This window comes from Ips typographus, linkage group LG3, assembly GCF_016097725.1.
Source record: "Ips typographus isolate SLU linkage group LG3, UJ_Ityp_2.0, whole genome shotgun sequence".
NCBI classification, from domain to species: domain Eukaryota; kingdom Metazoa; phylum Arthropoda; class Insecta; order Coleoptera; family Curculionidae; genus Ips; species Ips typographus.
In genome coordinates this window covers 12,401,370-12,419,438 of record NC_138424.1, presented here as the reverse complement: position 1 = coordinate 12,419,438, position 18,069 = coordinate 12,401,370, and the positions used below count along the sequence as shown (strand labels likewise).

At 36.3% G+C, this 18,069-nt stretch overlaps 2 protein-coding genes across 2 annotated transcripts; both read right to left on the bottom strand.

The window, feature by feature from the left end:
* Window positions 1-57: 57 nt before the first annotated feature.
* LOC145725901 (tRNA N6-adenosine threonylcarbamoyltransferase-like) lies at window positions 58-13,396 on the bottom strand. Its single transcript, XM_081974818.1, has 5 exons — window positions 13,295-13,396; window positions 12,976-13,117; window positions 12,622-12,900; window positions 387-545; window positions 58-329 (listed from the first exon to the last, which is right to left on the bottom strand). Exons 1-5 carry the CDS (start codon window positions 13,394-13,396, stop codon window positions 97-99), a joined length of 915 nt encoding a protein of 304 aa, XP_081830944.1. The 3' UTR covers window positions 58-96.
* A 2,580-nt stretch (window positions 13,397-15,976) lies between these two features.
* LOC145725900 (uncharacterized) lies at window positions 15,977-17,763 on the bottom strand (the record flags this gene model as incomplete). The annotated part of the gene is made up of 2 exons (XM_081974817.1): window positions 15,977-16,838; window positions 17,586-17,763. Coding segments are annotated over 2 exons (918 nt in total), but the record flags the coding sequence as incomplete, so codon positions are not given.
* Between the last annotated feature and the right edge of the window lie 306 nt (window positions 17,764-18,069).

Sequence of the window (18,069 nt, the reverse complement as noted above, 5' to 3'; positions counted from 1 at the left end):
TTTGTCCATTTTTCCAAAAACCGTCTATACCATGGTCGATATTAATACTACCCAGAATAAATGTAAACATATAATTGAAAGTCTCCAATATAAACTTTAATCATCTCGCCAACTAGTTTCTACTTCATCGGTCCTATACCTCTGAGTGATAAAAGAATCTTTCCATGGCATTTTAATACCCGATCGAAACATCTCATAGCCAGCATGCGCTATCATAACTCCATTGTCTATACAGAATCGTTCATCGGTAGCAAACAAAGTAGCTTCCCGTTCTTTACACATTTCGTTCATCATTTCTTGTAGTCGTAAATTACAGCCTACTCCACCCACTAAAAGTTGTAAGTTCTGTTATATTCTATTTCTGAAAAGCAATCCAAAATAATTACCGATTAAAACTTCCCTAGAACCGCAGTGGGCCAGGGCTCTTTCAGTAGTTTCAACCAACATAGAAAAAATAGTTTCTTGGAGTGAGAAACAAAGGTCTTCAGGAGTATAACCTTGCTGCAATAGACTGTCAGTTCTTTCCTCCAAATAGGTAAGAATACCTACAAACATTTTAAATAGAACAGAAATAAGTAATCTTACATAATACATAATTAGTTTTTTTAAATTCTGTGAGCTTCTATCTATAAGATCGCCATAATTTTTCAATTCTGTAAAAGTAGGGTCTGATTATCATAACACAAGTTATGATAAAATAATAAACAAATAAAACATATGTGAAAATAATATACAGGGTGATTCCAAAGTTGGTGCTTTCCTTTCACCTACGAATAGGGCTTCAAAAAATAAGTTTTTTTTTCCTTTGACGCTTTTTCGAAATATGAACAATAACGAAGATACAGGGTGTCAAAATTTTACTGAAAAAAAAACAAAATAAAAAATAACTTAAATTTAATTTTAACTAACTACAGGTTTTTCTTTATCAACAGACATAAACATAAACAAAAGATTTCAGCCGTCTTTGAACTAAGTTTTAATAATTTGACATTTTAAATTAAGACAGCATTTAATTTTAGGCACGCATTAAGATGGTTTTTATTTTTTTACTCGAAAGCGGTGCGTCGTTGCAAAAAATAATAAACGGGGTATTATTTTTAGAATTGAACAAGGAATTCAATAATAAATTTTATGTTGAAAAAAAAACTAGTAGGGTAATATATTTTTTCGAAAATGTTTTTAAAAAATTATACGCGCGCCACTGGTAAACGCAAAAAAATTGTTGTTTCTTGGAAAATTTCCTTTCCACGTAGCTACTGACACCTACAAAATTTTGTTTAATTACTTCAAGTGGTTTGGCCAAAATCATACAATTTTTATTTTTTCAGTAAAACTTTGACACCCTGTATCTTCGTTATTGTTCATATTTCGAAAAAGCGTTAAAGGAAAGAAAACCTTATTTTTTGAGGCTCTATTCGCAGGTGAAAGGAAAGCACCAACTTTGGAATCACCCTGTATAATAATATAATATAATAAGATAATGGGTCATTTAATGTCATTGAAACAACTTATTTTCTGATCTAACATCTTTGAATGTGCGCGATTCTTTAAACCACTTTATTATTCCATCCGTGTTAAACATTCCGTATTTACTATAATTTTAGTTCCACGTCATAACTCAGATGATTCTATTCCAACCGCACTTAACGGACAGTAACTTTGCATAGATACGAGAGTTTAAATTACTCGCCTTATGTTATCAAAAAACTCAAAATAATACCATACAAAGTCAAGTTACTAAATATCTTAATGAGAAGCGAACACAAATAAAGGAAGAGTGTGGCAATACGGATCAGCGAATCCAGGCCTTCAACAAAACCGTGAAGTGTCAAAAAAGAAAAAAAAGTTGTTGAAAGAAAAATTGTGAAATTATGCAACTTATGGGATATATAGAAGAAAAGAATAAGAAAAAACTTAACAGAATAGTACAAAGTAAGACCAGGGAAGCCAAACAGACAAAGATGGAGGAAAGATGTTAAGAAATTGAAGAACTATAAAATATTGTTACGGTTTGGGCCTACTATGCTCGATACTCGATGAAACCGATGCGCCGCAATATCTGGCCGGGCGCGTGTTAAAGTAGGCCACACTTAGGAAGCGACACCTGGAAGCATCTTGAATATTCGAAGCAAATCGCGAAGCGTTTTGCGGTCATTCTAGAACGTGGTTTGCGAATATAAAAGACGCGGTGTCGACCGCGGTAGGAGAGTAGAGTAGTAGTGATTTGGGAACGCGGTAAAGTTAAATAGTGGAATAATTGTGGAAGTGTAGTAGTGTTTTTAGTAGCTGAATTAATTATTGTACGGAGTGTTTTAAAGTGTAAATAAATTTCTTAATTGTTGAGTTAAACTGACTTTGTGTGAACCCACGGGAAAATCGTAACAATTGGTGTCAGAAGTGGGATCAGACGTTAGTGCGACGTGAATTGGAACTTGGAACTAAACTTGGGGTTAGAGACTTGTGTTCAGAACCGGACTAGAGATTTTCGGAACAGTGGTGTGTTAGATTTATTTTATGCCAATAACAAGACGTCAAAGTGCAAACATGGAGGCCCAACTTGCAGCTATTATGGAAATGCTTAAACAAAACAAAGAAGAACGACAACAAGACAGGGAAGAACAAGAAAGGATTCGACAACAACAAGAAAGGATTCGACAACAAGACAAAGAAGAACAAGAAAGAATGAGACAACAAGATATAGAAATGCGTCAAGAAGATAGAGAGCGTAACGTAGAAATATTGAACGTTCTAGCGGGGACCAAAACAGAAATCCAAGAGTATGTAACCCATAGTCTCAAAAAGATGGAGTATGACGTTCAGGTAAAATTAAATGATGCTCGGGAGGACATTAATAAAATTCAGAACGATGTTCGAGAGGACATTAATGATGTTCGGGAGGACATTAATAAAATTCAGAATAATGTCGAGATAAAGCTACGCGACTTAGAGCGGAAAATTGACAGCAGAGGAGCCAGCTCTACAGTGATCACCGGAAACAAGATCAAGCCTCCCACATACGACGGTCAAACTTCATGGGCAACGTACCAACTCCAATTCGAGGCCGCTGCAAATGCAAATAGATGGAGTAACGAGGAAATGGCTGTAGCACTGGTGGTGGCATTACGAGGACCTGCATTGGAGCTGTTACAGACTCCGCCTATCGCCCAACAAAGCAACTATGAAGCATTAGTACCTGCATTAGAACGACGTTATGGGGATCAACATAAGAAAGGACTGTATCGAACGCAATTAATGGCAAGACAGCAGAAAACTGGTGAAAATCTAGAAGAGTTTGAAACCGAAATGCGTCGCCTTGTGCATCTGGCTTACCCAGCCGTCCCGGATGAAATCCAAGAAGAACTTGTGGCACAGTATTTTGTAGATGGGATTCGTCATCCGGAGGTAAAGAAATGGCTGAAGATGTTCAAAGGGAGCAACAACAGCGAATTACTGATTCGAGCGCTGGAAATTGAAGCTGCGTGCAATGATTTAAAGCCAGAGCCTATTCAAGAGGAAAGAGTACCGCCAGCCGATCATGTTGCTACATTAATAGATGAAATTGAATCAATGGTCGGCCAATTAGTGCAACAAATGGCAGCATCAGCAAATGGTCAGTCCACACAGTTAGAACGATCACTAGAGTGGAATGTTATCGATGTGGACGCAAAGGACACTATAGAAGCAATTGCAGACAACGGTCTTGTTCTCCAAACCCACAGTGTCGACGAAATCAGGACATCAGAACAAATCACCGGAACTCCTCTGCTAAAAGAAACATTACGTGTTATAATTGTGGACGTAAAGGACATTACCGCTGGAATTGCAGACAGCTGTCTCGTTTACCGACACCGCAGAACTGGCGTAACCAGGAGCAGGAAATGAAGAATCCGGAAAGACATTTACCGCGATATGTAGAGGATCGTCAAGTATTTGATAGTGACTTAAGGTACCGGTAAGGACAAATTCATAATGGTTGGAGGATTGGTCAAATCGCGAAGGTGACAGATAAAGAGGCTACAAAAAGAATGAAGAGCAGCGTTTCTAAGGAAGACATAATAAAAGGACAGCGCTCAGACTCTGATTTGAAAGTAATCAGAAGATGGTTGGAGAAGGATTTGAAACCGGATTGGCAACAGATTTCCAGATATGGACCAACAGTAAGGGGTTACTGGTTGCAGTGGAATTCGCTTCGACTGCGAGATGACTTAATTACTCGCAAATGGGAAAGTCCAGACGGAAAACGCTTTGCTTACCAAACAATAATGCCCAATTCCTGCAAAGAGAATGTGCTGCGAGAACTACATGACAGTCGCGGAGGAGGACACTTTGGAGTAAACCAGACTTTGGCTGGAATAAGAGATCGATTTTACTGGATTAACTTCAGAAAGGACGTTGAGGAATGGTGTAAACGGTGCGACCAGTGTTCGTTACAGAAGGGATCCATCACAATTCGGGAACTTGAGAGAGAGAAGATGAAGCCAAACAACGACCGTATGAAGATGACACTGGACCACAGACCAACTGGTGGCAGTTATAAGGAAGGTGATGCTGTGTGGATGTTTCAACCCAGGAGGAGCAAAGGATTAAGTCAAAGATGGCAACGACACTGGGAGGGACCTTACAATGTGGTAAAAAGGTTAAACGACGTCGCATACAGAGTCCAACGCAGCCCCAAAGGCAAAATGAAAATTGTCCATCTGGACAGACTCAAGAAGTACCAGGGACTAGATGAAGCGGATTGGGACGATCAGCTTTAAGAGGGGGGCAGTGTTACGGTTTGGGCCTACTATGCTCGATACTCGATGAAACCGATGCGCCGCAATATCTGGCCGGGCGCGTATTAAAGTAGGCCACAGTTAGGAAGCGCCACACCTGGAAGATTCGAAGCAAATCGCGAAGCGTTTCGCGGTCATTCTAGAACGTGGTTTGTGAATAGAAAAGAAGCGGCGTCGACGAGAGAGTAGAGTAGAGTAGGAGTAGTGTAGTAGTGAATTTGGGAACGCGGTAAAGTTTAAATAGCGGAGTAATTGTGGAATTGTAGTAGTGTTTTTAGTAGCTGAATTAATTATTGTACGGAGTGTTTTAAAGTGTAAATAAATTTATTAATTGTTGAGTTAAACTGACTTTGTGTGAACCCACGGGAAAATCGTAACAGTATGTACACAAAAAAATTAAAGAAATGACAGGAACATATAAGAAGAAAACCGTATGCAAGCTAACCATTGAAAAAGGAAAAATGATTGTTGACTGAAATGACATAAAAAAACATGGGAGATGTACTTTACACAAAAAAAAAAACATGAGTGAATCAACTTCAGGATAGACGAGGAGAATTTGATACAATCTCTCGAGTAGAAACTGGCCCCACAATACTAACTGAGGAAACTGCGGCCACTAGTACAGCCTTGAGAAAAGAAAAAACAGGGCCAGATGGGATACAATCAGAACTCCTTGATGACAAATTTGTATAAAGGAGAGTTTACAAATGCATAGATTTACTTGCGCCAATAGAAACTGGTATTGAATCTTTGCGTGCTTGCGTGCATTTAACTTGCATGCAAGTCGATGCAAAATTGAATTTATTGCACCAGTTTTTATTGGCGCAAGTAAATCTATGTTTAACTTTCTTAAGTTAATTTTAATGCTTATCGGACATGGCCGGAATAGAATTTGAACAAATGACACAAATGACGTTTTCTTCCTTTGTAAGATTGTTCCGCCAAAGGCCCTGTGGGCCTAATTGATTTAGGCAAGTCACAAAGCACAAAACAAAAACTGCAATCAAAAACTTAAGTTAAGCACAAGGCAAAGAAAGGATGTTTTATCTATGAAAACAAATTAGTACAACAAAAGTGGTATATACCAATATATAAAATCAACTTCCAAATTGAAGATTAGAAGCTAATAGAGCTTGTTAAACAGTCCGACCCACTTTAACAATCAAAAAGGATTTATAAAAACAATTTAGCTAAACAAAATGCCTGGAAAACCATTTACACAACGGTAAGGACAATTTTGTTAGGAGTTTTTCTGAACAAACACATGAAGCGATTTATTTTAACAATTTAAGTACAAAAAAAACAATTTGGCAATGCCGATGAACAAAGTATCTCCTTAAGGCGCATGCGTATTTTTTTCTTAGCTGTTAATTTCGTGCTGCATAAATTGAATGTAACTATAAACCTTATACTTTTCAAGATATGCTAAATTAAATGACATAGATGTGTTTTTGACTTTGAAGTATTCTAGACATATTCTAACTTAAAGAGGGTGAAAGGTGATTTCATTCAATCAAGTTCAAAGTTGGTCAACTTTTAAGTAAAAATTAATTTTAGTTCAGTGCAAATTTGAAAAATAGCATGTCATATACAAACGTGTAGCTTTAACTTTAAGAAAATTAATTTGACTTTAATGCAAATAAAGTTTAAAAAAAAACAAATAAAATTGATAAACAAAAAACAAAACCTCACCATTTTCAACCAATCAGATCGGTGTTTACCGAATGATGCGGCATTAATGGGGCTGTTCCTAGATTTGGGAACGCCATCTGTACTTTCTAACTCATAGAGTTGAGTACAGATGTCACCAGATGTTGCACAACAACTACTAAATAAAGTTTAATCGTTAATTTGTAGGTATAAACCGGGCATGAGAGATAACTGACATTTTAAACGATATTTACAATACGGGATATATTTCAAAAGACACACCCTAGTGGAGCAGTAAATTTTTTTTCGAAAATATTGTTACGATTTTCCCGTGGGTTCACACAAAGTCAATTTAACTCAACAATTAATAACTTTATTTACACTTCAAAGCACTCCGTACAATAATTAACTCAGCTATTAAAAACACTACTACAATTCCACAATTACTCCGCTATTTAAACTTTACCGCGTTCCCAAATTCACTACTACACACACTCTACACTGTCGTCGACGCCGCTTCTTTTATATTCGCAAACCACGTTCTAGAATGACCGCGAAACGCTTCGCGGGTTGCCTTGACCATTCAAGAATATTCCAGGTAGCGCTTCCTAACTGTGGCCTACTTTAATACGCGCCCGGCCAGATATTGCGGCGCATCGGTTTCATCCTGACTCGAGTATAGTAGGCCCAAACCGTAACAATATTATTTTTTTTTTAATTACCATCCTTTAAGTGATTACTAATAACAGAAAAATTTAAAAAAAACACAATATGTTAAGTAGTTTTTTGATAAATGGGTGGTTCATAATGCAGACCACGGCGCCAGAAAATCAAGAGCGAGTTTAAAAGCAAACATATATTAAAAAGTAATTTTTACAAATTAAGTGGCTCTTAAAATTAGGCATGGTAATTTTGGAAACAATCTTTACGTTTGCCCAAGCACAAAGGAACTTTACATGTGGAACAAAGCCAATCCGTCCTTACTGGATTCGCTTTAGTGCTGCAAAGGGCATACCTTCTTCTGGTAGTCCTTGTAGGCTGATGAGCAGATGACTGTTGCCTTATCTCTATGGGTACGTAAGGCTTAAATTTCTTTATTTCAACTTCTGACGAGGTAAAAGAGTTTCTCTTTGGGTTTACAAGTCTTTCAGAGAGTAATCCATTTATGACACTTCGTCTAAAATCTTTAGCAGATATTTGTGGTAACTTTAACCGATTATAGATATTGTTTGAATTTATAATTGATGCGTCCAGTAAGTAAAAAAAAATTCGATGCTACCACTTTTTACTGCGGCGGTCAATTTTGTAGTACGAAAGTCTCTGGTCAAATATGTCAACTCCGTTCATGTTATGGTTGTAATCACTTACTACTTGGGGACACGGAACATCGATAGTTTGGCCATCCTTCTCTTTTCTTTTGACCTGTCCTACGTCTTCTGGCTGATGATAATTTGACAACATGTGAACACATCGTTTGTCTCTCCATTTCATTGCTAACAAACCAGTATCGCTTGTAAACCATTGTATATCACCGCGTTTCAAGCTCTTGTCTGGCTTGAATTTCGGCATATGGCGACGATTAACATTTACTGTACCAACATCATAGATTTTCTTCTGTTTTAATTGTTGCTGTAAATCAACAGAATTAAAAAAGTTGTCAATATATAGCACATGGTTTTTATTTTCCAAGTGTTTAGTTAAATTATTAACGACTCTTGCACCAAGGCACTTTTCTACGTCACCGGTAGATGATTTCCCAGTATACATTTCAAATTTTATGCAGTATCCTGTTTTGTCCGCTAACATCCATACCTTATATCCTCTTTTAATGGGTTTTTTGGGCATATACTGTTTTAGACTACTACGGCCCTTGAATTTGATCATTGACATTTAGGCATTTCTCAAAGTTGTGAAGTAACAAATCCATCATGGGGCGAATCTTATAAAGCTTATCATACTTTGGAGAAGCTCTTGATGGCATCAGAGTGTTATCAACTAAATGAATATGACTCAAAAGCCACCCAAATCTTTTTTGTGTCATCACTGAGCTGATAAAAACATCGTTCAACTAGGGTGCAGTTGACCAATAATCTTTATAGCTGGGACTGCGTTTTATACCTATTAATAAATTTAATCCCAAAAATGCCTTTATTTCACATGAATTTGTTGGAACATAGGCTTTTCCAGTCGACAGTTTCTCTTGTTCGGCATAAAGATTGGTTTGGAATACTATAGTATCAATAAACTGATTTGTGACAAACAGTTTAAAAAGGATATATGGTGTTGGATTTTCAATATCTTTGATAAATTGAGGAATTCCAGAAGTTTCAGTGAATTGCGGAACAGGATTAGGCCTGTGAACATCAGACCAAACCAGAATTTTACTTCTAGACCACTGCTCTTTTAGTACAGAAAGGGGAATGTTGTCACTTTGATCTTCTTCTTCGGAATCAGAAACTGGCAGATTTTCTTCTTCAAAGGCAACTGGCAGGTTGACCATTACAGTGTCGTCCTCTATATCAGACTCAGACCCTGAAGGCATTGAATCAACATAAAAAGTGTCCATTTGTGCGTAAATTTCATCACGAGTTAACCCTCCTACGGGTCTAAATGGGAGTTCATCCATATCTATAAGAAGATGTTGGTAAACACTTTTGGTAAGTGGAGAGGTGGTACTAAAAAACGACCACAGAAAAAATAAAAAAAATTCGAAAATTTCTATACAAACTTATAAACAAAGTAATTATACTTACTAATTAGATGTATCCTCACATTTGAGTTAAAGAATTTAATAAAAATAACTATTTTGCATAAAACAAAACCGCCTTTTGTTTACTACAACCTCAAATTTATGTCGAAATACTCGTTAGCACCACGTGCTTATCCGCGAAACAACGTACTGGCCGCCTGACATTGAAGCAACTTGATATAATGCCTATAGAGCAAGCGCCGATAGGTGGTTTAAATTGTATGCTTTAGCAGCGCAGTGCAAAGTGATTTTGAAAAGTAGTATATTTTTTGAACCACCGAACCGCAAAATGATCAGAATGGGTGGTTCAAATTTTCGACCATAAATACGCTAAGAGTTAATACCTAAACCTAGAATAGAACAGCTCATGTAGATAGATCAATTGAAAAGTTGGTTTTTTGACAATACCTACCCATAGGTATACAAAAACTTTTGTCACCTGACTGATAATTTGACTGTGTAAGTCCATATTCTGTTCCTAGAAGGGGTTTCTCAGAGGTTTTATAGCCAGTTTAAGATTATTCACAGTCACATCAAATTTTGAGATTTAAGTCAGATATCAACACTGAACCATTTTAAGTTTTAGTTGCAACACTGATGAAGACCCTCGCTGATGATAGTCCATGAAGTTAAGCACATTGAAGCTAAATCACACCACTTTTGAAGGAAGTATTTGGCCCCTTTGTTGTTGTCCCTATACAGTAGGAAACTTATCTTCAAAGATCATTGTCCACTGTTTTCATCACTTTAAATCGTTTGGTAGTGTTATGAAGAGGCTTGAGATAGGTGATTCGGTTGTCTTCATTAAATATTTGCAAGCAAAACCAGTGTTTTCTTAAAGAATTTTGCTACAAAGTAAATAAGTTGAGTAAAGACATAGAATGAGGTTATAAACGCAACTTAACCAGATTTTTGGGCTGTGGCTACTGATAAAGTATTTTTATCACGATTTGATTTTATTTTCTTTGCATTATGTGGGTAGTAACTCAAAATTATTACTAAATAAACTTGTTTTGAATGTTTTGATTACAGAATGACTGACAGCGATTTGTTATGATTTTGAAAGGTTGGTAGCACGGCCGGATATAAACTTTCCGTAACGACCGATTGGCGCGAGATTTAAAATTTCCAAATTTTAGATCCGTTTTTCGTCTTAATGGTCAAATCTACGGTATTGAAAAAATTACAGCCGTCAACAAAGTTGATAGCCGAAAATGTGCTCTACAACTTTTATCCAAAGCGTTTTTCCATTAAATGATCCGTACAGGCGCAAAAAAATCAAAACCGTTTTCCCATGTTAATCTCCTATGTCCAGGGTGCTCTTGGACACCTGGTATTTCATATCATTAACAAAATTATCTGCCAAAATATTAACATCGGTAACGTCACTGTTCCATGGAGAATCAAAAAAAAAGTCATATATTTTGTTTGGATCATATGTTTTTTGCGATCTTCCACAACAAGTGATCGTTGATTTTTTTACACGTTTTTGGAGTAAACTAAGAGAGAGTACACAATGATCACTAACTTTAGGTGTAAGGTGGACTTTATGCTGTAATAATTTGTTATTTGTAATTATGTAATCGATCAAAGTTTGACTTCTATCTGTAATACGTGATGGGGACTCAACTATCTGCACAAAGCCATTCGAGTATACACTATCTACTATTTCTCGCCATAAAATAAATGTTTCAGAATATCAAAATTAAAATCACCTAGAATTAAATTTATTCCGTTAAAAGTACTGACCCTATCGTAAAGGTTATTAAAAAATTCAACAAATCTTACGTCTTCACATTCATTTTGTACACACTCCACAATACTTAAAGTATATTGTACACCTTTTCTTATCAATGCCATTACTCCCCCAGTTCTTTTGTTGTCTGTAGTGCATTGCTCAATATTGTAACCGTCCATTTCCAATTCCCGAGAAGTTATTTCAGAACAAACATGAGTCTCAGACAAAACTACGAGTTTTGGTCGACACTGGTTTATAAATACATGTTATCTTTGTTGTTCAGGTAGCTCTGACAATTAAAATATACAAGGTCAGAATCAAATGTTTCGTTCAAATTTGTATCTAGTTGCTATTTGTGATATTTCTGCATTTGCAAATTTTCATTCCTTTTGAGAGTCTCATATTTGCTTCTGTCCCATGTTGCATGTTCAACACACAAAGACATTCCATACTTTTTATTAGATAAGATACAATTTGAGCATTTAGCAACACCAGTGCGACAATCATTAATGTTATGTTCCCCACTACACTTGGAACAGACTTGTTTTTGTGTACTATCCCTAAGTACTACATACTTTAGTAAGTAAGTGTATTTTTCTTAGTTTTATCTTATCATTTGTCAGAATTGTTACTGTTTTGTATTGTTTTGTGACGTTGCTATGGTTGTTGTAAACTGAGCTGGCAATAAAGGAGTTAGGAGTTAAATTATTATTATTATTACCAAACAAAATTCCAATTTTCTGGGACCGCATCTCGGTTATTTGATTGTTTTAGGGCAAAGTTGTGCATTTACGGGCTTTGTAATTGCCATTTTCAAATGCCAAATTTTCCAGACATTGTTTAATCTTTTTATAGATTTATTTGAATGTGTAATAAAATGACTGGCACATTGTTAGGGTCAGTTTTTCTCTGTCTCTTCTCCTAAGTTGGAGACGCGAGTTGAATGGTGTTTGTTAAATGGTGCTAAAGCCACACCGCAGTGACAGGTGACGGAAAACAGACAGGTTAAGAATGATATAATGTTAAGAGCAAGAATATTGGCTGTACGGATGATAAATGTTTTTTTAGTTAGTTCAGTTCAACAAGGCTTAAAAATTAGTTATTTCACGTTTCACTAAAGAAAGTTTTTTTATCCCGATCATAAATAAAGAAAAACGAGATGCTAGAAATATTACGCAGCGCATAGAAATGTACAAGAAGAAAGACAGAAAGGCAAAAACCTGCTCAAAATTACATTCTGCTACTTCATCGAAATTTACCCGAGCTTGCAGCATTTTATAAGAGGTGTTAAAAATATCCTTTTTTGCGTGTTTTTAATTGTTTTCTTTTATCCCATGCGATTGAATATAAAAAAAAATCAAAATCAAAAAACTTCCAAGATATTAAGTACAGGGTGCCCCATTTTGACGCTTGTAGGGTATCTCACTAATTTTTGAAGATAAAGGGTTCCGATGTTTGAGGCAGTGAGATATGGGTTCCTTTCAATTTGGTATGCATAAACCTGCACTGCGGGATAATGACTTTACTTTATATTGAATGGTATATTTTATAAAAATATGAGTAACTCCTAGAAAAAGGAACTCCGCGAACTGTTTTAATGGACTCGGCCATCAAATTGTAGTTTGAACGTTAAAGTAGCATTTTGCGGTCTAAGTAGATCAACAATAAGTAGTATAAAGTTGTTAAAATTAATTGTCTTTTCTTACCTGAGAAACTAACATCCATTCCCTTTACGCAGTAGGGAAGTGGGATATACTTCGAGCCATTTTTTGCCATTTGTTCCACATTGTAACCAGGACTAGGCGCATTAGAAATTTTTAGAATTCGAGCAAATCTATCCAAGCAGTTTCCAACAGCAATGTCAATGGTCTCTCCGAATATTCGATACCTTTTTCTGGCATAGGCGATTATTTCGGTATTTCCTCCACTGACGTACAAGACTGTAGGATTTTTGGCTGATGTTATGAGCCTTCCCATTTCGATATCTGGTCAAAACGTTTTAAGGGCTCATTTCTTTATTTAGTTGCTTATTCCTTTTGAAAGTAGTATTAAAAGGATACGGCCAATGCAATGATTAACACCAAGCAATGGTTTATTCCAAAGCTGAGCTACAGTCCTAGCGACAATGGCAACAATGGATAATGGCGCGCCCATTCCAGGTCCTTTGGTGTAGCAAACTACATCAATGTCTTTTGGTAATACCTGCAGAAAAAAAAAATATAAAAAAAGTACTGTTACATGTTACAAAGGCGTCACAACCAGATTAAGATTTCCTGAAATTTAGGGAAAAACGAGGGGTCACTATATAGAATTTTCCTAAATTTAGGAAAAAAGTGCACAACTTGGCAACACCGCATCCCAGGGGTGTCCCAAACTTACCCCCCTAATACGAAATCTCAACCCTCTAGGCCTTAAAATAAGGGAGTTACCCATTAAACCCCATGTAAAATGCAAATCTACAAAACAACTACCTTTGGACATGTCCCAGTATCATTAAATTCAGATCGGCGCATCGGATGGAATGTTCGCGATACAATAAATGTTTACCGGACGTATAGCGAGAACATTCTGTGCATACAGGAACGTTCGAGAATCGATAACCCCACATACCAGGTGTCCAAGAGCACCCTGGACATAGAAGATTAACATGGGAAAAACATTTTGATTTTTTTGCGCCTGTACGGTTCATTTAATGGAAAAACGCTTTAAATAAAAGTTGTAGAGCACATTTTCAGCTATCAACTTGTAATTTTTTCAATAGCGTAAATTTGACCACTAAGACGCAAAACGAATCTAAAATTCATAAATTTTAAATCTCGCGCCAAGCGGTCGTTAAGGAAAGTTTATATCCGGCCGTGCTACCAACCTTTCAAAATCATAACAAATCGATGTCAGTCATTCTGTAATCAAAACATTCAAAACAAGTTTATTTAGTAATAATTTTGAGTTACTACCCACATAATGCTTAGAAAATAAAAATAAATCGTGATAAAATACTTTATCAGTAGCCACAGCCCAAAAATATGCATTTATAACCTCATTCAATGTCTCTACTCAACTTATTTACTTTGTAGCAAAATTCTTTAAGAAAACACTGGTTTTGCTTGCAAATATTTAATGAGGATGACCGAATCACCTATCACAAGCCTCTTCATAAAACTACCAAACGATTTAAAGTGATGAAAACAGTGGACAATGAAGCCAGATCTTTGAAGATAAGTTTCCTACTGTACAGGGACAACAACAAAGGGGCCAAATACTTCCTTCAAAAGTGATGTGATTTAGCTTCAATGTGCTTAACTTCATGGACTATCATCAGCGAGGTCTTCATCAGTGTTGCAACTAAAACCTAAAATGATTCAGTGTTGATATCTGATTTAAATCTCAAAATTAGATCTGACTGAAATGTGAAGAATCTTAAACTGGCTATAAAACTTCTGAGAAACCCCTTCTAGGAACAGAATATGGACTTACACAGACAAATTATCAGTCAGGTGACAAAAGTTTTTGTATATGGGTAGGTATTGTCAAAAAACCAACTTTTCAATTGAACTATCTACATGAGCTGTTCTGCTGCTCTATTCTAGGTTTATTAACATTATAATTGTGTTTTTTTTTCCACACATTCAATTGTTCCAAATACAACTTTGTACACTATTTATTCGCAGTTCAAGGTACAGAATAAATTTTCTTCAAGTGAAAAGCTTAGGTACAATAGGTGGCAAAGAAAACTGATCTCACCACATAAACAGTGATTGTTCCACAGATTGAGTGTGAGTGGGTGAACCTTTCACCATACACGTTATACTAAAAACAAATTTGTCTTACTAACCTAATGTTTGCTTGGATAATAGTGGAGTTCCAAATTAGCCAAGATATATGAAATGTAGTGAATAAAAGTTTTTAAAGAGAAACAACTTGCTTCTAATTCGATACATCATTTCACAGGACATACCTTTACCAATCAAATGTAAACTCGAGTTACACATTACTTGCAGATAAACTATTTTTGGTTAGTAGACATTTTACAAGTATCCTTGTAGGTGAATGATGTTCAAGTTAACTAATAGAACTAATTAAATATCAGTACTTACATACCTTACCCTGTAGAACTAGGGAAAAAACATTGATAATCAGTTATAAAAAATGCCTTTTTCGACTACTGACTTGGAAAGTACCTCATGTACGCTTCCATTTCAAAGCAGAAAGTAGAGTAAAATTTTTATAACTGAAAAAAATAAAATTCTTTAGAAATAAAGTAAAATTTCCTAATTTTAGCACCGTTTTGCGTCTTAATGGTCAAACTTACGGTATTGAAAAAATTAAGTTGATAGCCGGAAACGTGCTCTACAACTTTTATACAAAGCGTTTTTCCATTAAATGAACCGTACAGGCGCAAAAAAATCAAAACTGTTTTTCCATGTTAATCTCCTATGTCCAGGGTGCTCTTGGACACCTGGTATACGAAAGATGAACATTTATGATCTATTTTATACAAATACCAAAAAAAACTCCTAGTATGTTTTCTGTTTACTTTTTACTTATTTACCTTTTCCAAGTGGAAAAGTTAGGTTAAAATCCTATCTTTCTGTCAATTTTTATAAAAGTAAAAACTTCGAATGTGTCATACAAATAAAGCTTGTCGCCCATTAGTCCGTCACGGCACGTTACGGACCGTATCGTCAAAAGACGGATAGAATCAAAACCATAAAAATAAATGGATATCCGCTCACTAGTACGGAAATACGCAGCCATATCGCGACTGGGCGCACTGAGCGACCAGGTCGCAACGGCCAGGTCGTTGCGACTTTTTAGATTTGCGTTTATAGGTGCGTCTGGCCTAACGACCAATTTTTGTGCAGTTGAAAAATGAATGCCGAACAAGTAGCAACTATTGTGTATCTTCTCCGACGGGAAAAAAAGAAAAAAAAAAAGGTTATGTGTGCACCCTTTGATACAAACTCGCAGTCAAAATGGAATGTTTAAAACGTTTTATGAAGACTTGCGAAAATACGACGACAAGTTTACTAACTATACGCGGATGTCTGTAAAATCCTTTGATGAGCTGTTACAAACATTAGGCCAGTCGTTAAAAGGTTCAGATACACAAATGAGAAAATCTATTTCTCCAAAAGAAAAATTACTTGTGGCTTTAAGGTAGGTGAAACTGGATTACTTTATTTTTAGTTTGATAGTATAATAATTATTAAAAAAGCTCCAAAAGTGTAGATTCCGGAGAGGTAACAAAGTGTGTCTGTTTTGACGGAAGAAGAATTTTGGCTCCATTGACTTTGGCGAGGTATTTGCATTGACTGATCTGTATACTGCGGGCAGAAGTTCTGGGCTAACTGGGTAGACGCAGAAGATCCAAATGGCGTTCTATGAGAACTCGAACTAGTAAAGTTTGGCTGGCAAGTTTGAGAACGGTTGTTCGCTGAAATAATCTGTAATTTTTTGTTAATTACATTCATTAACTCAAGTCTAGTTGTCAGTTTCTCGTTTTCTGGAATTTTCTTCAAATATGGTAGTAAAGATAGTAGAAACAGACGATCTGAGTCTCCTTCCGCCTCAGCTTCTCTTTTCTCTCTACTTTCCAAGGAGGCTTTTAAAGTAGCAGCCAATTCCATGTCTGCATTTTCTTTTTTCTTTTGCTTGCTTTTTTTCCTTATAAAGTCGTCCTCAACGTCATATGGTCCATCCGGTTTTTTGTTTTCAGTCTCAAGCACATAGCTAGCTGTCTCCTGAGTATTTGAACCCGTTGTTGTAATTCCAGAAGAACATTTGTTTAAGAATGACAGTTGAGCTGCATAAACGTATGGACTTTTGCGTTCAGCTGCTGAACCAGACTTGAGTTTTTTTACTCTTCTTATTTCTCTCGTATATTCGTCTCTGATACTTCTCCATCTTGTTTGAAGAGTTACTCCTACAACAAAATTACATTAAAATTTAGTCCAAATAAATAATTTTTCTTGTTACAGATATCTTGCCACAGGATGTTCTTTTGTTGAAGTGCATTATGCCTATAGACTTGGGATAACTACAGTTAGAGAAATAGTAGAGCAAGTTTGTAAAGCAATTTGGGATAATTTAAAAGATAAAATGGTTTCAAAAATCGAGCAAATTTTCCTAACTGCATTGGGGCCGTAGAAGTTCTAGGCAAGAGTCAATGCCGTTTGTTTTGGTTGGTGATGGGGCATTCGGATTATCGGAGCATATAATGCGTCCTTACGGAGGAAAAAACTGAAGTGTGCAAAAGAGAATATTTAATTATCGACTATCTAGAGCTAGACGTTTTATTGAGTGCACTTTTGTGATACTGGCTAATAAATGGCGAATTTTCCATCGTCCACTTAATGTCAAAAGAAGTTTTGCAATAGACATCATAAAAGCTTGCTGCATCTTACATAACTATGTACGTACCAAAGATGGTTACAAATTTGAAGATACATTAACTGTGGGAACACCAGGAATTCAAAATGTACCAATAGGGAATATTGAGCGGGGAAACCGTCCTTCAACGAAATATAGAGATTTGTTTGCTGAATACTCTAAAATGAAGGAAAAGTTGTCTGGCAGAATAATTGCATCTAAACTAGATAAAATAAAGTACCATATATAAAATATATAATAGTGTTGACATATTCTTCTGTGGGTAGGTTATTTTAATTACCTAGTTTTCTCTTTTCCTCATCATTAAGTTCCTCGTCCCCAAAAATTTCAACCAATTCCTCCCAATGCTTTTTTTTCAAAACCCGGTTGCTGAATGAAGTCTTCACTAGATAAGTCCCATAAAGATGATCGCTTCTGAATTTCCAATATAAATTGTTCGGTATCAAATTCGCATGATTTTTTCAATGCCATGGCAAAATAAATTTCGCAAAGTGATGCGCTGACACTTTGGCCGTTGTTGTCTGGCCGTCAATGCGTTTCCACCCAACCAACACCATGTATTTTGTTGGTCGCAGCGATCCACAGGTCGTGTGCACGTCGCAATGGCTTGCGTTGGCCGTTGCGACCCGCTGGTCGCAGTCGGTAGTACGTGTTGCACCGTTTGCTATAATGATATTTATGGTCGCAGCGACCTGGCCGTTGCGACCTGGTCGCTCAGTGCGCGCACGCCCTTAGGGTAAAGGAACGTGTTTGATAGGTATTTT

Excerpts from the sequence above, each read along its gene's own strand:
- LOC145725901 (XM_081974818.1), bottom strand. The coding sequence starts at position 13,396 with ATGTCCAAAGGTAGTTGTTTTGTAGATTTGCATTTTACATGGGGTTTA. Across the intron at positions 546-12,621 it reads AATGGATGTTAGTTTCTCAG|GTATTCTTACCTATTTGGAG; the intron begins GTAAGAAAAGAC and ends AAATGTTTGTAG. Across the intron at positions 330-386 it reads TTCTAGGGAAGTTTTAATCG|TGGGTGGAGTAGGCTGTAAT; the intron begins GTAATTATTTTG and ends TACAACTTTTAG.